This window comes from Hippichthys cyanospilos, chromosome 8 (genome assembly GCF_059441005.1).
Source record: "Hippichthys cyanospilos isolate Australia breed blue-spotted pipefish chromosome 8, RoL_Hcya_1.0, whole genome shotgun sequence".
Taxonomy (NCBI): Eukaryota; Metazoa; Chordata; class Actinopteri; order Syngnathiformes; family Syngnathidae; genus Hippichthys; species Hippichthys cyanospilos.
The window spans coordinates 23,154,418-23,181,276 of NC_142376.1; the positions used below are offsets into that span (position 1 = coordinate 23,154,418).

The 26,859-nt window shown below is 41.1% G+C and overlaps 1 protein-coding gene across 5 annotated transcripts in view; it reads left to right on the forward strand.

The window, feature by feature from the left end:
• Window positions 1–26,859, forward strand: part of hells (helicase, lymphoid specific) — a 103,649-nt gene that overhangs the window by 55,757 nt on the left and 21,033 nt on the right. For all 5 annotated transcript variants that reach the window (XM_088420668.1, XM_088420669.1, XM_088420672.1 and 2 more), the window contains 4 exons: window positions 1–171; window positions 1,869–2,051; window positions 14,284–14,427; window positions 14,517–14,713. The exon at window positions 1–171 is cut by the window's left edge and continues 57 nt beyond it. In XM_088420668.1, the coding sequence (XP_088276794.1) occupies window positions 1–171; window positions 1,869–2,051; window positions 14,284–14,427; window positions 14,517–14,713 (695 nt within the window). The remainder of the gene's footprint in view (window positions 172–1,868; window positions 2,052–14,283; window positions 14,428–14,516; window positions 14,714–26,859) is intronic.

The following is a 26,859-nucleotide window of genomic DNA, read 5'->3' on the forward strand; positions in this document are numbered from 1 at the left end:
TCCAACCAAGACATAAAGAGTCGTTTGGCAGAGAGAGTCCGAGACAACTCCAAACATTTCCTGGATCCTGAAAGGAAGGTGAATGGAGAGCCAATTCCTGCTCAACAGCCAGAGCTTTTTACTGGTGGTGTCATGAGGTGGTACCAGATCGAGGGCGTGGAGTGGCTTCGAGTGAGTAGTTTCAGTCTAAATCAAAAAGTGGTTTGAATTCCATTTCTTAGAAGTGTTTTGTTTTGTTATTGCATTTTAATCTTAAATAACAATTATGAAGAAGTGTTTCGTTGTTGAATTATCTGATACAATGTCTGGTTTAAATGCCATTTTTATATCCATTTTATTCCGCGGGAATCGGGTTGCAGGGACAAAAGCTTTAGCAAGGAAGCCTTGTCTCTCTCTTTTTAGTCACTTTGTCGAGGCTTCTCGATGGTATCTCCATGCGCTCCCAGGCCAGCCAAGAAACATAGTCTCTCTAGCGTGTCCTTGGTCGTCCAAAGAGCCTCCTCCCTGGAGGGGACGTTTCTGGAACCCCTCATGAGGGAGGCGTTCATGAGGCATCTTAATCAGATGCCCATGCCACCTCAACTGGCTCCTCTCAATGTGGAAGAGCAGCGCCTCGATTAAGTCCCTCCCGGAGCACCAAACTTCTCACCGTATCTTTAAGTGAGAAGAAGCTTCATCTTTGGGCTCAGCTCCTTCCTCACCACGACAGAGTGATTAAATAAACTAAATAAATAAATTGTAAAAATATATATTAAATTGAGTCCATCACAGCAGTCTGCACTGATCTGCCTGTCAGTCTCTCCCGTTGCATCCTGCCTCCACTCGCGAACTCGGGGCAGGATCTCATCCCCGACCCGCAGAAGGCAGTCCACCCTTTTCTGACTGAGGACCATGGTCTCAAATTTGGAGATGCTAATCCACATTCCAACGCCTTCACATTTTCCTGCTAACCGCTCCAGTTAGATTTGTATCCGATTAGTCGATACAAATAATTCTTCACTCTTCAGCGTTGAAAATTTACACTTTTACTTAATTAGACACATGGTTAAGGGCTAAAGTAAATGATTACATAAGTATAAGCACACTTGGCCACAGGTCCTACCTAGCCTGGGAACGCTTGGGGATACTCCCAGAGGAGCTGGACAAAGTGCCTGAGGGAAGTCTGGGCTTCCCCGCTGAAGCTGCTGACCCCACAACCCGACCCCGGATAAATCAGTCGACATAGTATCAATTTTTGAAGAAAAAATTAAATTGACTCAATTATGGCATGAGGTATTGACCCAGTGCAGTGATATACAGGGTCACCACTGGTTCTGGTAGTACCATCAAAATATGGTTTGTACCACCACCCAAAGGCTTGATGTAAAACCATACTTGCTTGAATATAACCGGCAAAACAAAAGACACATTTGGATGCATTTTTTTGTTTTAAATAGTATATGGATATTTTTCACATTTTTACCAAAGAACTGTATTTTCCACACTATAAGGCGCACCGAATTATAAGGCGTAACCTCAATTAATGACATATTTTAAAACCTTTTCCATATATAAGGCGCACCAGATTATAAAGCTCACCCTCAATGAATTACATATTTTAAACCTTTTTCGATTACATTACAGTAATTCTCAAAATATGAACAATAATAACTCAAATAATAACTCTAAATTCCCAATAGCATAATAACTCAATGTCAATATGACCATCTCAGTATTGATCCATATAAAAGGCGCACCGGATTATAAGGCGCACGACCAGCTTTCTTAAAAAATTAAGGCTTTTAGGTGCGCCTTATAGTGCGGAAAATACGGAACACTTCAAATGCTACGTAAAAAAGGTCAAACTTGAGATCCTGCTTTGATATCAGATGTTGTGGGAGAATGGAATCAATGGAATCCTTGCTGATGAGATGGGACTGGGAAAGACAATCCAGTGTATCGCACACATCGCCATGATGATTGAAAAGAAAGTCATGGGCCCATTCTTGGTGGTTGCGCCACTCTCCACTCTGCCCAACTGGATCAGTGAGTTCAAGCGCTTCACACCAGAGGTAGGAGGGTGGGTTTCAGTGTGCATTACTCTGTTAAACCCAGGATTGATTTTTTTTGTTTGTGTTTCATAAATTGAGGTTGTGTCGATGTATTTATGTTGTCTAAAGTTAATTGTCTTGGAGTAATGGAAGATTATATGGAATCATATCCTTGACAACACATTATGGTCTCTTGTACGACAAAAGTAACCAAATAATTTGTGGTGATATTCTACCATCATTTCGAGATACATAAACAAATACATGTAGTAAAAATCCCTGAATGAGTATCATTCACTGTTTTCTTTATAAAACAAAACGCAATCTGCTAATTTTTAGGAAGAAAATAAATCAAGTCGTATTTTTAATCGCTAAGTAAATGCACTGAGAGAAAAAGTCAGCCAAGTCTTGTAGTCTGATTTAAAATTAGATAGACTAAAAATATCCTCGTCAAAGCACTGCCAGAAAAAAGTTTCCGCCACCGATTTTCTACACGGACCTTTCATGCAGACGCATTTTTGGTGCACGTTTATGGGTATCCACCACCTGGATGGCGTCTGCCATTTTAGAGAATTCAAAGATAATTGAAAGAGATTTTATTGTCACATATAGTACTATACTACACAGTGAAATTCTTATTCCGTTCGCTCCCTGAGCAGACTGCAATCCGTAATCGACCAAACCAAAAATTAGGGAAAACAGTCCTGAGGTTGCAGTGGCTGAAGTCCCCCTCTGCGATGAACACAACGCCCTGCTTTGATCTCATGCCTGCCAATATCCGATCTACTCGGCGCCTCCAGCTTGACTGCAGAGTCTGGTGCATGATGAATTCCAGTCCAGGTTCTGAGCTCGTCGATCCCATTTGTGAGGTAGCGGACGCCAGCCAGCAGCAGGCCGGACATGGCCCAGCAGCCCGCCAGCCTTCAGCCAGGTATGCAGGCCTCCCCTCTTGGCTGGCCTTCTCCTGAGGCGCTTCGGCTGCCGGCCGCTCAGTCCGGCCAGAGCTGCCGCGTCATCCAGGCACAACAGAGCCAAACTCTGCATGGCCAAATGAAAGTTCGTGATGAACTTCACAGATGATAAGAAGATAAGTGCTACCCTGCTGTTAAAAAATAAAATAAGTGTCTGCTTCGGGAAGCAAGACAGAGACTGCTGCCACGGTGGACGCCATCTTTAAAAAAATGAATAAAAATTTTTAAAAAGCGTACCTCTGGAGGTCCTAAATTGAGTTCTTGATGGGTAAAGGCATAAGTATTGTAAAGTTTGATAAATATCTGGTTTTCCAATGTTTTTCTCTAGTCCTGTGTTAGCAAAAACAATTTCCCCCAAATCACCCTAGTTAATTTTAAAGGACTGTACTATTTTGGGAACACTTTTCACTGATATTAAGTCATTGACAGGCCATTCCTTGCCCTCACTACTGGCAGATGAGTGAAATCTCAGATTATTTTTGTCATTGCTAAAAAGAAGTACAGGTAACCCTCACTACTTTGCAGTTCCACTATGCGGATTCACGACTTCAAGGATTTTTTTTTCCATTACATATTGAACTTTTGCAGCTGCGGTCATATTAGTATCGGCCCGGACGTTGAATTAAAGTCTAATCTGTACATAATCAAAGATCATTACAATGGAGAGTTTACACTTGAAATACCATTTTATTATAAAACAAAGCTAGGGAAGAGGTTTCCAACCGTCTTTGCTCCTTGAACGTCTCTGCCTCTTGCCTGTGTGTTGACAACAACAGCACCGGGGTGCGCTTCAAGAGCTATACGGTGCATGCCTTTGGGGTTTTAATCTACTCCCGCCCTTCAGGCACGTTCTTGTCAGTCATGAAACGCACCCACAGCAAAAGGCTCACATGCACACACACACACACACACACACACACACACACACACACATTGTCCGGGCAGAGAGAGGAGCAGACCTTAGTCATACCGTTGGAAATGTCTTACCTAGATTTCTTTTATAATAAAGTGGTATTTCAATAATAAACTCTCGATTGTAATAATCTTTAATTATGTACAAATTAGACTTATGCGGTGCTATGAGTTTACACGCTATAAATGCTATAAATTTGTACACGGGTTAGTTGACTGACTTTAACATTGTTGTTGATTTTGTTCAACATATCCTACATGATACTCCATACATGAGCCAAAATAAATGTGAAGTTCAACGTGATGACTGGCGTACTCTTTCACCAGCCTTGGTGCAGATAACCAGTCCTGACAACAAATTCTCAATAAACTAAGTAATATTAGTTATTTAATGAATATGCAATAATGTTAATAAGGATAATGTAATGTTAAATAATATGAGAGAGGAAAATAAAATATGCAAAAAAATTGTTTATGGCAAAAAATATTGTTTATGGTTACTACGGCTATATTGGGGCGTACATAGAAATCTAGGAAACAATACCCTACTTCGCGGGTTTCAGACTTCGCGGGGGATTGACACCCCCCATTAACTGCGAAGTAGGGGGATCACTGTAGCAGTTGTCCACATGTTATTTTGGGGGGAAAAGGTATGTTCCTACAAATCAAAACCTTAGTAAATGATAAATTTATTTTAAAAAAGACATTTTCCTCTTTTATTCTGTCTTGCAAAGCAGACTGAAGTTGTGTGCTGATCCTTTGAACATCAATAGATTGAAGGAGAAATCATTTTTGATTGAATCATAATTTTGAATCAAAAATCGATTCTGAGTTGAATCGGAGACTCCAATATCAGAATGGAATCATGAGACAGTCTAAGATTCCTGCTCCTAGTTTGTGGATATCAAAATATTAATAATTGTACATTGACTCTTTTATTCGGCAAAACCTGACCACTTACTAACATTTCTTACAACTTTGTTTGCCGTGTTTGTTTTGATCTTGCAGGTAAGGTTTTCTTGTTTTTACCTGAGATCTTGTTGGCGTGAGATTTCATCTGCAGGCTCTCTTGTGATAGAAAAAAAACAACAACTTAAAAGCGCTATATTTAAGGCCAACAACATCGCATCTGTATCAATGACAAGTAAAATAAAATTCAAATCAGGTAACAATGAGCCAGAAAGTAAAAAGTGAAAGCGAAATGCTTCAAAAGATTGAGAAGACGAACAAATGTTGGCACGTTGAAGACAAACGGACTTTTATACCAAAATGGACTATGTTATATTTGCGATATGAAAAATATAATGACGGATGCTATATGTAAGTTCATTCTAATACTTTAATACATTTTCCTGTTACATTTGTTTATATATGTTTTTGGTTTTGCTTGTATCATCAATACAGTTTGAACTTTAAATTTTGTGCTTTCTATTGTGCATTTTTTAGGACTCCATACATTTCTGTCGGGACTCATAGTTTTTTAGCTATTGTGAGTCCCGGGGACCCAACCCAATTTTTAAAATGTGAAAAGTATTTATACTTTACATATTTAGGACAAAGATTACTGCAGTACATATGTACCTGAATCTTAAACTATTAAACCTTATACAGTACATATGTACCTGAATCTTAAACTATTAAACCTTATACAGTAACGATACGGTTATACCTGTTTCTTACTGCCCTAAAATGAGTCATGCCCACCTCGAATACAAATAATAGAGAATTTTCTACTGCATTTTTCTTGTGTAACTGAATCATGTGTTGATAAGATTCTTGCCTCTCTCTCTCTCTCTCTCTCTCTCTCTCTCTCTCTCTCTCTCTCTCTCTCACGCACTCACTCACTCACACACACAACTCCAACGCTAGACTCCTGGAGACTCAATTTAACCTTTCTTAAAATGCACAAAGATATATTAGCCCCACATCTTACATACATCACTAATTACTCTGGAAAAGTGTGTTTTTCCATCAGCCCTTAAGTCAGCCATTTTTTTTTTAAATATATATTTGTTATTCATTTTTTAATTTTTACAGACAGAAAACACAACCATCAAAACAGACATGTACAGAAGACAAAACTAGGACAAAGTAGGAACCAATTCAACAAGCATACACACACACACAAAATTAAAAAAAAAAAATATATATATAAAATAAAAAATAAAAAAATAAAATTGCAGCAATGTCAGGTACATTAAAACAGTACAAAATGCAATAAAGCCAGTCATAGGTACAATTCAAGTTCCAATTTGCAGAGGGAGCCCAGTACAAGTATGGCTAGAGCTTGTCAATCTGGTTTTTACACAAATGCTCTTAACATTATAGCAGATATGTTCGCATCGATATAGTCCAGAAAAGGTCTCCAGGTTCTATTAAAGATATTGGTTTTTGAGTGTGAGAGACAGGTCAAAAAGTCCAGGGGTATATATTCCAGTATTGTCCTGTGCCATACCCCAATTGATGGAGCCTTGTCCAAAATCCAATGAAGCAGAATACTTTTCCTGGCACAAAATGTCAGAATATTGTACAGTTTCTTCTCATACACATTAGTCACGCGGCCACTGGGAAGGCCCAGGAGGAGAGAAACAGGGTCAAGGTCAAGTTCGATCTTCAAAACCTTTTGAATTTCGAACAAGACATCTGTCCAAAATTTTTGTATTTTCACACAAGACCAGAGACAGTGAGTAAGATCAAATCTCTGTCTTACACTTGAGGCAGAATGGGGAAACATCCTTTCTAAATCTAGAGAGGCGATTTGAAGCAACATGTGCTCTGTGCAATATCTTGAGCTGTAATGCTCGTGTCCTGTTACATACTGTGATTTTCTTGGCCTCATCCCAGATATCCTCCCATATCTCATCAGTAATCACTACACCCAGTTCCCTCTCCCAGATCATGCCCAGCGCCCGAGCATTCAGATTTGAGCAGACCCTTAGATCATTATAAAAGGCACTAATGGAAGATTTCCCATCAGCAAGAAACACCTTTTTTTCAATTTTTGTGACATTCATGTCGGTGAGCAGACATGTGTCTTTAACAATAAAATCTCTGATCTGAAAATAAAGATAAAGGTTCTTTCTTGCTACGTTGTACTTGTCCACAATCTGGTTAAAGGACATGAAGACACTACCATCAAAGAGATCACCCAAAGAAGAAATTCCTTTAGCTGTCCAGCGACTGAAAGCCAAATCTAAGATCCCTGGAAGGAAATCAGGGTTGCAAGTGATTGGGGTGAAAACAGAAGTAAGCCCTGATCTCCCTGTCAAATGTTGTATGTTCCTCCATGCTCTGACCGTGTTAACTGTAACTGTGTTGTGGCACTGTTCTTTAATAGATTTCAATTTGGCAATAAAAAGTAAATTTTTGAGGGGACAGTTGGAAAGGGATTTTTCGATGTCAAGCCAAATTGAAGAAACATCATCTTTAATCCAGTCAGCTATGTACCTTAAATGGGCACTCAATTGGTATATTTTAATGTCCGGGAAGTCTAGCCCACCCATAGCGCTTGGTAATTGCAACACTGACATCTTGATCCGTGGTCGGTGCTTGTTCCATATGAAGGAACTGAACCAGCCATTCAGTTTTTTTATTATTTTATGATTGAATAAAATGGGGATCATCTGCATTGGATAGAGCAAGCGCGGGAGGACATTCATCTTTAAAAGTGAGATTCGGCCTAGCCATGATATGGGAAGATTCGTCCATCTCTCCAGATCCTGCCTAATTTTGTGAAAGAGTGGATAAAAGTTGGCGTGAAACATCTCATTAAATTGAGGCCTGATAAAGACACCGAGGTATATAAAGCCAGCAGAGGACCATTTGAATGGGAACGGATTGGGATTATCTGGCTGCTGCCGCAAGTTGCCCAGAGGCGTTGCCTCGGACTTGGAAAAGTTAATTTTGTATCCGGAAAAGGCGGAAAACCGGGCAATAGTCTGGATTAGACGTGGGACTGACATAGAAGGGTTCAACAAAGATAATAAGACATCGTCAGCATATAATGTAATTGTATGTGATTTTCTGCCAACATTAATTCCACTTATTAAAGGGTCTTGCCTAATTACTTCTGTTAGGGGTTCAATTGCAATTGCAAATAGAAGTGAGGACAGAGGACAACCCTGTCTGTTTCCCCTCTGGACCTCAAAATTAGTTGATTTCAGTCCATTGGTTATGACTGCAGCCAATGGCTGGGTATATAGAACCCTCACCCAATTAATAAAGCCCTCACCCAATCCAAACTGTTCAAGTGTGTAGAATAAATAGGACCATTCGACTCGATCAAAGGCCTTCTCCGCATCTAGGGAAACTATGAGGCCGTCCATTGCCTGGTGTTGAGACATTTAGTAGCCTTCTAATGTTGTTGCACGAATTACCACCCTTAATGAAGCCAGTTTGATCCTCTTTGACTATAATTGGTAGAAGGTCTTCCAGCTAACACTTTAGATAAAATTTTTAAATCTGTATTAAGGAGTGAAATCGGCCTATATGAGGCGCAGTCCTCTGGACACTTCCCTTTTTTAAGGATTAGAGAAATATTGGCTTCTCTCAGAGAAGACGGGAGAGTGCCAGTCTCAAACGAATTATTAAACATATTCATCATGGGTTCTAATAGGGGATTTTGAAATTCTTTATAAAACTCGCTACCAAGGCCATCACTGCCTGGTGTCTTCCCTGTCTGAAGACGCTGAACAGCCTCACGCAATTCGGTCATAGAGATCTGAGCATTTAAGATGGACTTCTGGTCCTGCGATATAGTTGGCAAATCAAGTTTGGAGAAGAAAGCTTCCATCAATGTTTCAGCGTTATTGGTCTGTTCTGATTGATATAAGTCTGGATAGAAGTTCTTAACAGCATTGTTAATATACTTGGAATCAGAAGCGCAAGAACCCGTCCCATCTACAATTGACCCGATAGTTTGAGCAGCCCTTCTTTTTTTCGTCAAATAAGCTAAGTATTTACCCGATTTGTCCCCATGCTCAAATAATCTTTGTTTTGCATAACCTAACTTTTCCCCTGCCTTCTTAGTTAACAAATAGTCCAGTGTGGAGCGGATAGCCGTGATTTCCTTTAACTTAGCTGCAGTAGGTTTATTGACGTATTCCTTCTCTGAAATATGGAGTCTTTTTTCCAGTAAAACTTGCTGTTCTGTGCATTTGCGTCTTTTGCTAACTGTGTAAGAAATGATTAGCCCCCTAGCAAAGGCTTTAGAGGTCTCCCACAGTAGAGATGGGTTATTAGTTGATGAAGAGTTGATAGAGAGAAACAGCCTAAATTCTGTTGTGAAATATGATATAAATTTGTGATCTTTCAAGATTGAAGTGTCCATTCTCCACCCTATGGTTTTTTTAGTAAGACCTTTAAACGTGAAATCCAAATAAACCGCGGCATGATCAGATATTATAATGTTTCCGATTGTACAAGAGGCCACTGATTCTACCAACTGTTTCGGGGTAAAAAAGTAATCAATCCTTGTATAGCATTTATGCGGATTGGAGAAAAAGGTACATTCTTTATCCGCAGGATGCAATGTTGTCCATACGTCCACATACCCCGAGTCCTCACAAAGACCAGCAATTTGTTTAGTCTGTTTTGACAGGGATAAAGCACCCAAAGGAAACCTGTCCATCAATGGGTTCATGAGACAATTAAAGTCTCCTCCTACAATAGTGTTCTCCACTGCAAGATCAGACAACTTTGCAAATGCATCGTTCAGAAAATTGAGGGGGTGGCATGGGGGACAGTAGACATTCAAAATAGCTACTTCTTCCCCATTTAAGGAGGCTGCAATAAGTACAAACTGCCCATGTTTGTCCTTGACACATTTTGAGACCCTAATAGGTAAGTTCTTCCTGATTAAAATTGCCACCCCTCTGCTTTTGGAAGTGAAAGATGAGAAATACATTTGATCAAAGCCACATTGTTGCAGTTATAAATGTTCCTCATCGTTTAAGTGTGTCTCTTGCAACAGAGCAATGTCAATTTCTTTTTTTAAGGCTAGCAATATCTTCTTTCTTTTGATAGGCGAGTGGCTTCCTTTGATGTTCCATGTACACAGTCTCAATGTATCACGTCATAACTTTTTGTAGTCAAAATAGTACAAACTCCCAACTGTATTTTAGCTTCCATAATTGTTATGCACCTGACAGTTACACAGCTAAAAAAAAACAAACAAGAAAAAGACAACATAGAACATAGATAATAGACGTGCCAACAGCACTAACGAGAAAACTTCCCCAAATGGTAACCAGGGGATTACCAAAACCTTTTCCATAACTGGACTCAGTTAACCTCCCATACAACTCCAAATTTAAACACCATTAGAGTGAAATTAGCATCCATCTTTTAACAGTATGAACAAATTATAGATAAACATTTAATGGCTAGCCTTCCCATTAAAAGAAGAAGTTTAGGCAGGACCAGTGAATGCTTCAGTCCGATAATAACCATCCATTTTTTAAGAAAACAAACTTAAATGCCTCAGTTGAATATTTTCAGTAAGAATTACTGAATCAGCTGCCCCCATGCCCAAACCAAATCAGTTGGTGACTCACGTGTAGCCTATTTGAGAGTGTCAACAAAGGCCGTGGCTTGGGTGGGAGAGTCGAACATTTTAGTAACTCCGCCATGGATTACTTTCAATGTCGCCGGGTAAAGCATCATATACTTAGCTCCCATGCCCCTCAGGCGTCTCTTCACATCGTTAAAACCTTTTCGTTTCCGTACAGCGGCAGCCGACAGATCCTGAAAGAACATGATGGTGGACTCCTGGTATTTCATGGTCCCGTTGCGTCTTGCCGCGTCCAACACCGTCTGCCTGTCCGCAAAATTATGGAACCTGATTAGGACGGGTCGGGGTCGCTGGTTGGGCCCTGGTTTAGGAGCAAGTGTGCGATGAGCTCTCTCAATCTTCACGCGTCCCGTTTTCGTCTCCAGCCCGAACAGGTCCGGTATCCAGTTCTCGAAAAATTTAGTTGGTTGAGAACACTCTACATCTTCTGGCAAGCCAACAAGTCGTATATTTTTCCTCCTGCCTCTATTCTCGAGATCGTCAATGTGATCAGCCATGCTCTGAACTTGCTTTTCAAGTGACTGTATCCTCGATTCCGCTTGGTCGGAGCTGCGTTCCACTGCATTGATTCGACTCTCTGCCTCGGTGGCTCACTCGTCAAACTTCTGAAGTGCCACTGCGTGGGCCTGCAACGCTTCGGATAATGGTCCCAGTTTCTCATCAATCACACGGGTTATATTCGCTGTTATCTCCCGAATAGTTTGACGCAAAGACGGGTCGAGGGTGTCGCCGGTGCCGCTAGCCAGAAGTTGCTCTCCCTCAGCCGGAGGGGTGCCAGGCGCACCAGCATCGGCTTCTGACTTGTTCGTCTTCGATGATTTCTTACCGTCTTTAAGTGGCATCTTGTCAGGTCTTCTCAAAAAGTAAGCATCAATGTTCATATTACACTGTCAAATGTGTAAATTAGCGTGGATGTAGAGTTATATTGAAAATATCAGTGTCGTGGTGAGGAGCTCTGGAAAGTCAACCACTTTCTACGCCGCCATCTTTTCACCCCTCAGTCAGCCATTTTAACCCCAGTCCTTAAACCAGGTGACCGACAGGAAGTGACAAATTACAGACCCATCAGTATACTCCCGCTCTCTCCAAATTGCTTTCAAAAGTTGTTGCACAACGAAAGGTGCATCTTGAGAATTTATTACACCCCATACAATTTGGCATTCATACAAACCACCTAATTGAAACGGCCTGTTGTTACCTCCTTGAGGTAATCAGGAAGAAGCTCGAAAAATGGCGACTTGTAGGAGCTGTCTTTCTGGATCTGTGTATTTGACACAGAGTCACTAACCGTCACTGAGTCACTCACTCCGTCTTATCTAACCGATTGTTCTCAGTGTGTTAAAATGACTAACAAATTGTCTGGGTTCCAACCATGTAGAATGGGGGTGCTGCAAGGATCGATCTTGCCCCTCTTTTATTCAGTATTAATATAAACGATCGCCCCACACTCTGTAACAATACTTATCTACATGGACAACAGTTTTATTTACATATGGAAATAAAATCATGAAGTTGCTGCTAGATTTGAGCCTATGGGCAGAGTAGCGGAAAGGTTTGATTAATTCATTTCAAGGCAGGGACTAAGTATTTTAACAGAGTGGGAAATATGCATATCCTATTCCTAATGTATCTGTGAAGGGACAGAGGATAAAAAAAAAAAGCTGAAATTTAAATACTCAAGTTACCCTTGACACGAACCTGACCTTTAAAATACACATTAAAAAACGGTCACATTTTAAAATTGAACATCCTCAACTTCCATCTCATTTGGAGCTCTCTAACTACTGGAGCAGCCAAAATGTACCTGAACGCGATGATCCTCTCTTACATAAGATACTCTATACCTTGTTGGACACAGGCAAACCAAAGCACATTGAAGCCGATTAAATCCCTATATGGACAGGTCCTGAAAATATGGGACAAGAAACGAAGACAAAATTTCAAAATTCTCTCTAAGTACGATCTACTAATTTTTCACTTTTCAAATTTCCGTCTGCTGTACTTGGTAAATGGTAAATGGACTTTCACTTATATAGCGCTTTTCTACCTTAGGTACTCAAAGCGCTTTACACTAACTAGTCATTTACCTACTGATGACGCAGCATCAGGAGCAACTGGGGGTTCAGTGTCTTGCTCAAGGACACTTAGACATTGTCTTGATGGTCGGGGGATCGAACCCACGACCTTTCGGCTGGGAGACGACCACTCTACCACTAAGCCATGCCGCCCCCCTGTACTTCACACAATTCTTTATTCTTATATTAGGGATGTGTTTTTAGACTGTCTGGATCTGATTTATAAGATGTGTATGTGATGGATGGTTTGTGCACCATTGTTGTTTTGTATTTTGTCTTCGGGTTTTATGTATGGATGACAGGTGGAAATTAGCGACTAGCGACTAAATCTAGTGTAGCCATATTTTCCAATGTGATCAATGTCACGGTACGCTGTTAAATGAATAAAATAAGTTACAAATTTGTCATTGTCAGGGAACACGGAGTAACGGCCCTTGGTCATTGCTTATCAAACATGATAATAGGGAAGCGGAGTTTACACTCAAATTTCCAATTTACTACAACTTGTAACATCTTCCTAAAGCTCTATTTTCTTCTCACTGTATCCCCCCGTCGCACATTTTCACTTGCAAGAGAGCTTCACTCGACATCTGCTCCAAATACTGTCCTCAACAATCAACAGATTGAACAGGACTGCCAAGGCATCAACAACGCATTGGTTGATTTGTGCCACGAGTCAATCACGTGTCTTGTTGTAGGAGAAATATGGTGCGGGAGGAATATGATGAGGACAACAGAGCGCTGTTTTGATCAATTAAAATTTCATGCATAATCCCCACTTCCCTGTTATCATGCTTAGTCAGCTACAGGCTCCACTCTAAGTGGACATCCAACGTAACGTAAGCCTGTAACGTGCGTTTACAGTCAACTTGTCTGTTTGGCATGCAGGAAACCTCCACAGCACATCTCTCATTTATATAGTTTTTTAAAATTGTTTTTAAAACCCACAAAGCACAGAGGGCGCCAAAGATGAAGTACGGAGTGGCGAGGGGAAAAATGTATTATATACTGATTTAGATAATTTGCTAATTAAGTCAAAGCTTGTTTGTGTTTCTCTGTGTCCCAGTGAGCTTTCAAGTCTATGGCAACTTTTTTAGACGCCAATACATGTGCCAGCTTTACAAACGGTGCCCTCTGCCTCCCATATGTCGCGACCAGTACTATACCTGGGGAATTTTTTTTGCTGCTCATCTGTGAAGCTGCACTTTCGCTTAGGCATTTTAGGGGAAGATGCAGTACTGCCTAGTCGTCTGCTTCCTCTGTACCTGCGCATAACAGAGCCACTCACTTGGCAGGCTTGCTGGGAATACATCACAGGCAGCACTGTACTGTAGTATTCTGTGCAAAGGCTCAGTCAACTTCAACACACACTAATGGTAGAATGGATATCAATGGAAACAGTACATTTTCATGAATTTATAAAACAACCCCAGACGCCAAACAGGGTGTAAAAAGCGGACATGTCCAGGGAGAAAAAGGATATTTGGTCACCCTAACACTTTTGTAAGGAGAGCTTAAAGCTCATATACTGTAGTTAAGTGTTGCAGAGCATTGCACTGCCTGATGGAAACATTGCCGCCAGGTCAGCAACTTTGAAAAAAAATTGAGACCACTGAAATCTATTTTTTTTTTTTTTACATCATTACAGCCTTCAAATTCAGTATAATTAAAAAATGCAGTATAATTCATTATGATTTCCTTTGTGCTGATTTTGTCCCCTTTAGGTGTCTGTGCTTCTTTATCATGGCACCCAAACAGAGAGATGCACGCTGCTGAAGTACATACGTAAACCCCAGGGGCCCCTCAATATGTATCCAGTCGTCATTACCTCATTTGAGATTGCTATGATTGACAGGAAGTACCTTCAGGTATCAGAATTATTCTTGTTAACTGGTTTAGCCTAGCCATTTAATCTTGTCTAACTTGATAACCAAGTTTACATCTGTTACTCCCCCAGCGCTGTCAGTGGAAATACTTGATTTTAGATGAAGGACACAGAATCAAAAACCTTAACTGTCGACTTGTGCACGAGTTGAAGATGTTGCCCACTGACAACAAGCTGCTGCTTACTGGCACTCCATTACAGAACAATTTGGCTGAGCTCTGGTCCCTTCTCAATTTTCTTTTGCCTGAGGTCTTTGATGACCTTAAGAGGTAAGAGTTTTGAGAGCTACTTTATTATCAAATACGAGTAGTAGAGTGAACTGTTTAACAATCAATGGAAAAGAGCAGGCCTCGGCCATCAAGTACAGGCCACAACCGGATCCTCGGTTTATGTGCTTTATTTTAGAAATTCTATCCTTTTAAAAAAAAATTGTTCGTCTTCATTCAATATTTCCAAGTTTTGGCTCAGTCTCATTGATTAATTTATTACGTAAATTTAAAAAAGCAACAAACATTAATGCAACTATCTAACACTTATTTTTGCACATTAAAGAGAAAAAGGGGTTTGCTTTCAAATAAATGTGTGTCTCCATTCTTGCACATTGAAAATGTAGAGAAGTTCATTCACACTGTAAACATGGATTTTGATTAAATTGGGATATAGTGTAAATGTATACACACCACTCAGGTGAATTTAAAATGTCGATCAACAGTCGTCACAATTCTGCACTCAAAAAGGTACAAGCAGTTTGGAAAAACCAAAATGACGACAAAAGGACAAGGCAGAGACAACTCAATGAAGGGGAAGCAAGGTGTATTTTATCTGTCGCTTGAGCGAGACAGAGCAAGATGTTTCTGTCACTGCACAAAATGACATTGAAAAAAAAGTCATCCTTTCCTTCATTAATTGAATTTCCTCTTTAAATTTGACAGATTGTTAATATTTCTCCGGTCTGACAGCTATTTCAACATCGCCAGATACCTCCGTAAACACTAACATTAAGTATGCCCGCTGAGTGACATCACAGCGTCCTCGATGCACATGCGTCCGCGAGGCATCCTAACCAGATGCCCACACCAGCTCAACTGGCTTCTCTCAATGTGAAGAAGCAGCGGCTCGACACCAAATCTCTCCTGGATGACCTAGCTTCTCACCTTATCTCTAATGCCGCATTCAGATGGAGCACGTCGTTTACGCTCTACGCGAGGCGTTTTCTCGCAAGGTCAAGATGAAGTTCACTTTTCCTGCAACAGTGTCACGCAAGGGGAGTGAGCTTGCTGTGCATTTTACAGTGGATCCAGAAAGAAGAGCACTGCTGAGAACTTTTCACTTTTCTGGGATGTGGCAGAGCCAATATTTTCTCCGACAGCACCTTTATTATTCTTTTTTACACTGCGTGTCCCTCGCTTTACGGCAATACTCGTCTGCCAAAAAAAAAAAGTTTCAATGTGTCGTGCAAACTCCATTGACTACAAAACCGTCCGCTCTTCGTGCTCCATCTAAACGTGGCATAAGGGAGAGACTGGACACCCTGCGGAGGAAACACATTTCGGCTGCTTGTTTCCGGGATCTCGTTCCTTCGGTCACGACCCCACAGCATGTGACCATAGATGAGGACAAGAACGTAGATTGACCAGTAAAACGAAAGCTTTTCCTTTCGGCTTAGGTCTTTCTTCACCACAACAGACTGGTACAGAGTTGGCATTACAGCAGACACTTAACCAATCCGCCTATTGCTCTCCCGTTCCATCCTACCCTCACTTGTGAACAAGACCCCTTTGGCCAAAATGACTGCTGTCTAATGCTTCCTATAGAATGAGATCCCAACACCTCTCTATGGGCAGTTTGGCCCACTGTTCTTTTACAAACTGCTCCAGTTGACCCAGATTAGAAGGGTGCCTTCTTTGAACTGCCATTTTTAAATTCCTCCACAGGTGTTCAATGTCCAGCTTTTTCTGTTGGAACCATTCCTAGGTGGTTGTTGATTTGTGCTTTGCTTCATTGTCCTGCTGGATGTCAGAGAAATCTCTAAAAGAAGACTAGGACAAGCCTAGTTTCTAAGCAGAAAAAAGAGTAACTCAGACCAGCCAAGTTGAGTTTTCTATGCCAGGCATAGGGAAAAGCTTGGGCAAATGAACTCGTGGGTTTTCCAACGCTAATTCAACTGCCCAGCTGCTCCTCGTGCCTCCGTGATATCAGTCGACGAGTATACTTTATGATTGACATCATTGAAAAAATCAGTGTGTTTGTACACAGTCACTGGAAATAGAACACCAAATATGGCAAATTCGAACCCGCTGCATTTGCTTTGTCAATTAATTTGTCTTTGCTCCAGGGCATGCCAATCGCATCAAAAATAGACTGAAGTTTGTCTGGTGATTGGGATTGGTGGTTTGTCAGTGTTGCGTTTGGACCTATGGGTGGAGTTCTCAAAACTGAAACAAACGTAGCGTTGATCACTGTTCCCGTGATGTCCGTCAGGAGCTGGAGGTTGCCCATGACGCTGGTGGGCATTCGCTGTCTGTGAGAGGTAGGCGTTGTTGGTCGTCCGGACACAAGGGCGCCGCCCAGCATCAGGCAGCATGCTGCTCGGAGGAGTGCTGGCGGACAGGCCATTCTCCTGAGAAGGGTGTGTTTACCACAAAAACCCTTTCTCCCACTGTGGTCTTTCGTTGGTCCGGGCACTCGGGGTGCTGATCCTCACTCCGAGGGACTGGCGTCGCTAGGCCCGTCAACAGGGGGTCAAAGGATCTTGCACTGCGACTGGTGGATCCACCCGTCGCGTCCTTCAACTTTCACCGCAGTTGGTGTCGCTGCGATCATCTGGAACGGGCCATCCCAGCGTTCACTGTCCCGTCGAGGTCGTCAGCATCTTGAGGAACACATGGTCTCTGATCTGGAACCGGGTTCACCGATCTGGATCCCGGTTTTCTGTGGGATAGAACACACTGGCCAGTCATTGTGCTTATGCATCTCCCTTGTACCAAACAGTCTTTTCATGTGAACTGGATAAGAACATCCACTAGGTGGATGGGTTAAGTCTGCTAGTCCGTATGGTCCTCCATATACTATTTCAAATGGTGATAAAGTTTTTCCTTCAGCGGAACAATTCTCATTTCTGTGGCCACAATAGGAATGCAATCTGGTCGCTGTCACTTTATTGCTTGCATTGTTTTTATGCGTATAGCCGTGACTGTCCCATTTGTTCTTTCAACAAGCCCTTCTGATATTCAACAGTTCTCCAACTTTTGTAACAGCTTTTTTCACAAAATGTAATCAATTGTTGCTTCTAATTACTCTCGAAATGCCAAATGTCAATATGATTCGATCACACAATGCTTTGACAACTTTTTTTGCATCACAATGCGCTGTTGGGAATAAGTCAACCCACTTTAAAAATGTATCTAATATGACTAAACAATATTGCTTTCCTAATGCCTTATTTGATTCAATGTCATCCATATATATCATAATGAAATGCTTCAGGTGGTTCTGGAAATTTGCCTCTATGTGGTCACAAATAAACTTGCGCATTATTGCAGAAAACAGAGCTCAACATTTACAAAAACAAAAACATTTTGAGTATAAAAGGTGAACCCATATTACATATTACATATTACAACAATTATTACATATAAGGCATCAATCTTCTACCTTTTAGATTCACATTTTGTAAGGTGTCAGGCTTTCTTCCGCTTTTGCGTACTTGTTTTTTGAACAGGGCCAGTATACAAAAATAATTCTGCCCTTTCTGCCTCCTTTTGTCTTAACATGCAGGGTTTGCTACTTGGATTACAAAATAAGTCACAGTTGCGGTAAAAAAGGGAGGCAGAGGCCTCTGATTGCCACCCCTGCTCTCCGCGCCCCTGTTTTGTCCCGTTATCTGCAATTCTCGCAAGCAGCTTTGTTTGGTGTCTACTTGGCTGTTTTATTTTCTCTACAGGTCATTTAGTGGCTGCTGCTATTTCCTTATCCAACTTTTTCTCTTTTATCGATTTTGCTGTTTGAATTTTTTTTTTCTGCTTTGTTCTAACAAATTGAGTGGTCTCTATCAATTTCCCAATTTTAAATATTTTCCACTTTGAACAACAACAAAATCAACTTCGGCAATAACGACAATTCTCACAAGTATGGCAACAACAATAACAGCAACATATGCAGCAAACTGTGAAAATTTCAACAGAGCAAGCTTCACAGGTTTACACTCACAATCACTTCTCATTTTCATACCACAGTCTCCCAAGATGGCTATCATACGACAACATGTCTACATGTTATTAAGCTATGAAAACACAACATTTACAATTAATTCAACATCATCTGGCTATCCACCTCTGGCATAGCCTCACATATAACACAGCAACTTTGTGTATTTTATTTGTGTTTCAACCACTAATTATTCATTGCCAGTTAATCTAGCATTTGAAAACATCCTAATTCTTAATTTAGTCTCAAATGATCCCATAATACATTTTTCCATTTTTCTCATTTCACCTGTGTGCTGAGAATTAACCCTGTGAATGAACCAGTTTCTGCCCACAAACCTCAGGTTTGAAACAGCTCAAATTTGTCATTTTGACTTTTAACCATGCAGACTAGATAAAGCATGATCTAACAATGTCTTTTAGCCAAATTTCAACCAATATCAGTTTATTTCTAACAATCTAACATACGAACATGTAACACACCAATAGTTACACACCAGCAAACTGACAGATACACACGCAGATCCACATCACACAACATGGAGTTTACAACGTATATGCGGACTTTATTAAGCACGTACAAGACACATTTTTTGCACACACCATTTCAAATGGCATCACTCCTTTGGCTTCATGTCAACCCTCAGTACTCAGATGTGAAGCTGAGATCCAGTCCCAAAAAGGGCCTTGCCGCCTCCGAAAACGTCAGGTGTCAGGGTTTAAGAATATCGTTGTAAACTCAGGTACGAATTGTTGGTGTCTGTTTTCCATCGTTAATTTGGGTTTCCTGTCTGGCTGTGTTAGTTGCCGACAGGTTAGTGGCTGCGGTCAAATCATCATCTGCTTTCCTTTTTTTTTTTTTCTCAGCCACTTTCCATACTCGTTTTGGTTTGGCTCTATCAACTAAAGCCTTGCATTTAAACCACTGTTAATCATCACTGTTTTCGCTCTTTTCTCTGTCCTTCAATGACAACTTTCGCAACACTTTCTCCAATCCACCACAGTCATCTACATCTCCTGAAAAACCGTATTGGATTTTCCAACTTTCCACATACTTAGTACTTTCTACTTCTGCCAAACGTACATTTTCTTTCAATTCCTCTAGAGTGTAACAACATTCCTTTTCCCATTCTGCCTCCTTGGGCCGAGTTGCGACCTCGGAGGATTTATTTTTGTTCCTCATGATTGACTATGTTTCCTTTGTTACGGGAAAAATGCCAAGTTGACTGGTGTCGTGTCGGATACCGAGCTTCTACCTCGAAAGGCGGATATCCCCAGGTGTTTGTACTCACGACCGTTTCACCAGTTTTAGATTTGCCGTCACTCAGGACATTCACTCCACAATCATTCCACACTGCAGACATCACAGAAATGATCAGTAACTGTGCACCGGATGTTAAACTTTCTCTTTTTAAGTAAGGCCGTTTGTTTCAGTCCAATTGACTGTACGTTTAAGGTCCAATGGACCGTTCAGTCTCGTCAGACTGAACCCGTCAAGACGTTCGTTTAAGGTCCAATTGACTGTACGTTTAAGGTCCAATGGACCATTCAGTCTCGTCAGACTGAACCCGTCAAGACGTTCGTTTAAGGTCCAATGGACCAGCCGTTTAAGGTCCGATGGACCGTTCGTTTAAGGTCCGATGGACCATGCCGTTAAAAGTCCAATGGACTGTTCAAACTGAACCTGCCAGACTCGTCAGGCTGACCATTACTGTACGTTTAAGGTCTGATTGACCGTTCGTTTAAGATCCGGTGGACTGTTCGTTTAAGGTCCAATAGACCGTTCGTTTAAAGTCCGGTGGACTGTTCGTTTAAGGTCCGATAGACCGGGCAGACTGACCTTTTGTTCTTGCAATCTCTCCGCTGGTCGAGTCACTCTGGTTCGTTGGATAGTGTTTGCGTTCCTCCGGTGAGCGGTGTCCGACGTCTGGCCTCGTGGAAAGGACGGCTTCCATAATCCAAGATTCCAACGGTGCACCGATTGGTTCAGTCGTCGTCGATCGTCCACCGAAGAGAAGGCGTTTTAACTATCCGGCTCGAAGGACCATGTTAGAATGTTAGGGAAATCTCTAAAAGAAGACTAGGACAAGCCTAGCTGCTAAGCAGCAAAAGGAGTAACTCAGACCAGCCAAGATTGACTTTTCTATGCCAGGCATAGGGAAAAAGCTTGGGCAAATGAACTCGTGGGTTTTCCAACGCTAATTCAACTGCCCAGCCGCTCCTCCTGGCTTTTATTGAGCAAAAACATAGCAGATTACAAGACACAACAAAAGAGCCAGCCGGGCGCCACCGACAGCTGGGCCAAGGTCCCGGCTCACACATTCGTGTGTCAACAGCTCTATCTAAGGACAGGATCTAAATGGGCAACAATGAAATAAGCACATACTGATAACAACCTAATATATGATTCTCTTCACACTGGAACACCCATGTTTGATGAAGACCCAGCTTCATTACACTTGGTGAAACATTTCTCTCCAAAATACCTCTGTAATCACCAGATTTCATATGCCAAACACACAATCAAGGCACCCAGTACCAGAGGCTGCAAAACAACTCCAAAACATTAGTGAGCTTCCTCCATGTTTGACTTTAGGGAGAGTGTTCTTTCGCTTGAAGGCTACATTTCTTTTCCTGTAAACACAGTGTACGTGATTCACGAAAAAGCTCCAAATCGGTCTCATTTGTTCACAGGACATTTTCCCAGAAGGATTTTGGCTTGTTCAGGTGTGTTTTGGCAAACTCTAGCTGGACTTTCTTGTGTCTGTTTTTCGGTAGTGGCCTCCTTCTAAGTCTCCTATCATAGAGCCCTTTTTAATTGAGTTGTAGCCTGATGGTGTGCGTTGAAATAATTATGCCTTGTGTCTGAAGGTCAGCTTGAATCTGTTTTGCAGTTTTTCAAGATTCTTCTGTCACCATTTGACCAACCCTTCACTGCAATCTTTGGTCCATACTTCTCTTGCGGCCTCTTTCACGGAGGTTTGCTACCGTACCATGAGCTTTTAAACTTCAATCAAAAAAAATCTATCAATCAAATTTTATTTGTATAGCCCTAAATCACAGAAGTCTCAAAGGGCTTCACAGATGAAAAGAGGTCATGTGGAGACCTCTTTTGAAAAAAGAAGTCGTACAGAGACATATTTTCAGTGTAAGGTACACAACAGCATCCCCTGTCAAAGCTCCCAGAAGGGGAAGGAAAAACTCAAAAACCCCAATTAGGGGAAAATCAGAAACCTCCAGAAGGGACCACAGGTGGGAGGAGCCCCCTTCCAGGCCCACAGGTTGAAGTGGATGCTGCATGTACCAAATACAGACATACGCATATCCAATATAGATTACAGAAAACATATTGTGCTATATAGTGCAGTGATGTCTTGACAGCAGGCAAAGCCATTGGGCAGGAACCATCCCACATTCCAACCAAGTGGACCGCAGACGGCCGATCTCCTAACCCGCGATGGTCAATCTGCGCAGGACCAAATGGAGGCGGTCAAGTCAACCCTCACCATCTCTCTCGCCCCCTCTCCCAGCCGGAAGAGGGGGGCAGGAAAAAGGAAAAAAGAAGAAAGCTGCAGACAGGCTCAATTAACTAAATGCTTTGAATATAAATGTGTTTTTAGTCGGGATTTAAAGATTTCTACTGAGGTGGCTGCGCGAACTTCCATAGGTAGGTCATTCCATAGTACTGGCGCGCGAATGGAAAATGCCCTTGATCCCACGGACTTCTTTTTAGCCCGTGGGGTCGATAGCAAACCAGCATTTTGTGATCGAAGTTGTCGGGACGGAACATATGGTGATACTAAGTCGACGAGATAGGAAGGAGCTAAACCGTGTAAAATTTTATAAGTAATTAACAGCACCGTAAAATCACATCTCACGTGTATTGGAAGCCAATGCAGGTCAGCTAGAATCGGAGTAATATGATCGAACTTTCTCGTCCTTGTCAATAGTCTCGCTGCTGCATTCTGTACAGACTGCAGGCCTTTAATGTAGGACATGGGAAGTCCAGAAAACAAAACGTTACAATAGTCTAGGCGCGACGTAACAAATGCATAAATTAATGTTTCTGCATCGCTAAAGAAAGATTAGGGCGAATTTGAGCTACATTGCGGAGGTGATAAAATGCTGTTCTTGTCATGTTATATGTGTTGGAAAGGAGAGAGTTGAGTCAAATATCATGCCGAGATTTTTTGCAGAACTACTTTGGGAAATAATACAGTTTTCCAGGTTCAACGTGGTATTCTTAAGTGCTGATGATGAGCAGGGCCAATAATTAACATCTCTGTTTTACTAGGGTTGAGAAGCACAAAATTGGAAGACATCCATTGTTTAATCTCGGCAAGGCAGGCCTCCAGTTTACTGCACTTGCACGGATCTGTTATTTCTAAGGGCATATAGAGTTGGGTATCATCAGGATAGCAATGAAAACTAATAGCATGTTTACGTATAATATCGCCAAGAAGAATCATGTAGATGTTGAACAGTAAGGGACCAAGTACTGACCCCTGCGGGACACCACATGAGAGGGAGAAAGATTCAGATATTGCATTGCCATAAGAGACGCTATGCGAAGCGGGTCGAACATGCAGGACGTCGACTTTGCTGCATTAGCTGAATCCGCTGAGTAAAGAATTGCATGAAATCGTGTGCTGAATGGAGGGAACTATGATTAATCTGCTGCTGTTGCGTTAGCTGTGCTACTGTGTCAAATAAATATTTTTGGTTGTTTTTATTGCGACTAATCATTTTGGAAAAGTAATTTGTTTTTGCTAACCTAAGAGCCTCTTTATATTTCAGCAAGCTATCGCACCAGGCCTGACGGAAAACCTCGAGTTTAGTTGTTTGCCATTTACGCTCAAGTTGTCTACTTAACAATTTACACGTACGCGTTTCATCCGTAAACCACGGAGTGTGCCGCTTCGGACGAGTTTTAAGTTTCAGCGGCGCAATAGAGTTTAGGGAATTTAAAAGAACCGTATTCAAATCATTCGCGAACTTATCGACTGAACCAGTGAAAGACGGAAAGGCAGCTGTTGCGGAAGGCAGTAATTCAGAAAGTGCAGCAGTGGTTGATGAGTTAATATCACGGCTCTTAAAGCCTTGGTTGTGGACAATAAGGCCACACTGAGCTAGGACTTCAAATGTTATAATATGAGGGTTAGTTAATATGTGACATTTGAGGCAGTTAGGCCATGGGTTAACACTAAGTCTAAGATATTACCATTCTGGTGTGTCGCTGCTTTTATTATTTGTGTAAAACCAAATGCATTGATTACTGCTTGATATGCTCCAGTAAGTGGCTCCAATGGGGAGTTCATATGAATATTGAAGTCACCCATAATTAATATATTATCTGTGTGAGTTATTAAGTCAGCCATAAGTTCAGGGAATTCATCTAAGAATCCAGAGTATGGACCGGGAGGACGGTAAATAACTACCACATAGAATGGTGGTGAGTAGCTCAATCGCATAACAAGAGCCTCAAATGTCTTGGTGTGATTAGTGCTCGTGCTAAGTTTAAGATCAGATTCTGAAATTAGGGCGACACCTCCCCCTTTTTTTACAAGGACGAGCAACATGTGAGCCCACAAAGTTTGGGGGTGAGGCCTCATTTAATGATAAGAATTCATTTGGTTTAAGCCAGGTTTCACAGAGACCAAGCACTTAAAGATTGTGATCTGTAATAAGATAATTTACAAGAAGGGCTTTTGAGGGGAGTGACCTAATATTTATGAAGCTGAATTTAAACTGGGAAAGTTTTCCTGGACTATTCTGAGTCCTCATGTTGGTAGTACTAATACTAACAAGCTTTTTATGGCTGGGGCTTGGTTTGTATTTTGAGTAATTAAAACCTCGTCGCAATGTTAGTAAAGTAGGAATTCGATTGTTGACGGCTACAGCGCACATAATAATATTAATTTTCCGCCTAGGTACTATGTCACTAGTCTTACCGATTAAGGAGGCAGGGCTATTATCCTTAATCAACACCACCTCAGCCGAAATCTTATCATTAGGGCATTCAGCATTAGGTATTGAAACAGTGTGTGGATTGCAGTGACCTAGACTAAATATGCTATGTGTGTTGTAGCAGTCCAGCCTAGTGCTGGTTATCTCTAGCCTTATCTACTCCACACCCGTTCTAGCAGGCTCGCTACTCGCCTGCGACCCAACATGCTCTAACGTGAGAAGTCATGGAAGGCTCAAACAGTAATCTGTCTTCTTGATAACATTTTGCCCAGTGGACACAGGAATATCAAGCTTTTTGGGGGTGGACTTGTAGCCTTGAGATTGTCTATGCTTTACTACAGTCTTCTCTCTGACCTCCACAGACAACTCTCTGCTTTTCTATCTTTATTCCATGCTCAGTATGAATCAAGCAATGACACACTACAGCAGTGTTAGGTTTATCAAATAAACACTTTCTGAAATCAGTGGTTCACAAAGAAAGAGAGAAGGCAAGTATTTGCTCAGGAGAACGAGTCAGGACCACATAAGCTGCAGTGCTGCCGCGCTCTAAGGCCCTTCCCTCTCGTCCCCCGCTTAACTTAGAGCTCCCTAGGTTACATGAAGGTTCTAGCCTTAAAAGGTAAAAATGCATTGGGGAGCGATGTGTGGTTGGAACCCAAAGCTTTGTATAAGATGGCACAACAGAATATGCAGTAACATGTTTCAGTAAATCAAACGCTCAGGTCCACAGCCCTTCCTCAAGTGGCTTCCCCTTTCAGAGGAGTCTTCAGGTGGCTCTGATCACCGGACGTGAGGCTGTTTCCCAACAGCACCGATGATGATGATTACCCTCTGAAAAAACCTCAACAACCATTACTACTACTAACACAACGCCTACCGTATACGAATGACATGAACCATGTAACTGCAGTAAATCCTATTATCTAAAAAGTGCCAAATGTATAACACAAATAACATAAATAAGAAATTTTAATCATATTGTGAATAGTTTGATTGGCTAACACATGATTGATTAACACATGATATCTTTAACTATTTATCATTAGTAACATAACATCGATTAACATATTATTGATTGGCATATTAATTGATTAATTGGAATGATCAAGAGTTGATTGAAATTCTCCAACAAGCAGAATGAGGGGTATGCTCCATTTAAACTACCTTATTTCCCGGATTATAAACCGCACCGGTATATAAACCGCAGCAGCAAAAATTAACCCCAAAAAAAACATTTTGCTATGGATAAGCCGCAGGTCATAACATAACATAAAAGATGGTACATGAATGATTCATATTTTTTTAAATCGTCTACCAACTGCAACATCCTCTCTTTAGTAGCATTCTGTCTCCCATTGTTTGATAGATTAATTTAGTGAACTTTGCACACACTGTACATAAATCATATATACAATCATAATATTATAAATACAATCATATATATTGTATACAGTATATCAAACACAAACTTTCATATAAGATCTTTATGCCGTCCTCACTCCGCATTGGGTTTTTCACCAACTAGACTGCTGGGTAACGTCATTTCAAACAACCAGACTGTCTTTCCTTTCGGTCTGCTTTATTTGAATAATGGCCATTGACCATTACCCTCTTTAGGTTGCCGTAAAACTAGAAAAATAAAACACGTAATCAGGTAATGATACATAGCACCTCTCAAGCTAACAAGTTGCACAACCAAAAAAATACTCTTATTTCCAATGTCTCTGACGATAAACAAAACAGATGAATAGTGTCATCATTTTGACAACTTGTGTACTTACGAACAATTATCGTCCAAGGCAAAACAAAATAGGATCAGCAATCCTCGAACATTAACCTGTGGTTTTTGCGAGCTGCTACATTGGAGAACTGACGCCTACTGAGAAAAACAATATTTCGAAGTAACCAGAAGAGGGTGCTCTAACTATGTACAAATCTAAAACATCAAAGGTGGTACTGCACTTCTGAAGGACAGAATAATCTTATTCAATTTAGAAATCTTTAAAAAAATATATTTTTAATCATATTTTAAAACCTTTTGAGCATAGCCATTGATTCACCTTTTCGCAGTTTTATTTCATAGTTGTTCCATAAACTGATTTCTTGAGCAGATACACACAATTGCTTGACTGGTGGGAAAACAAAAACAAAAACAAAAAAAACAGCGGATAAGGCGCATTGGACTATAAGCCACAGGGCTCAAATCATAAGGAAAAAGTCACGGTTTATAGTCCCAAAACTAT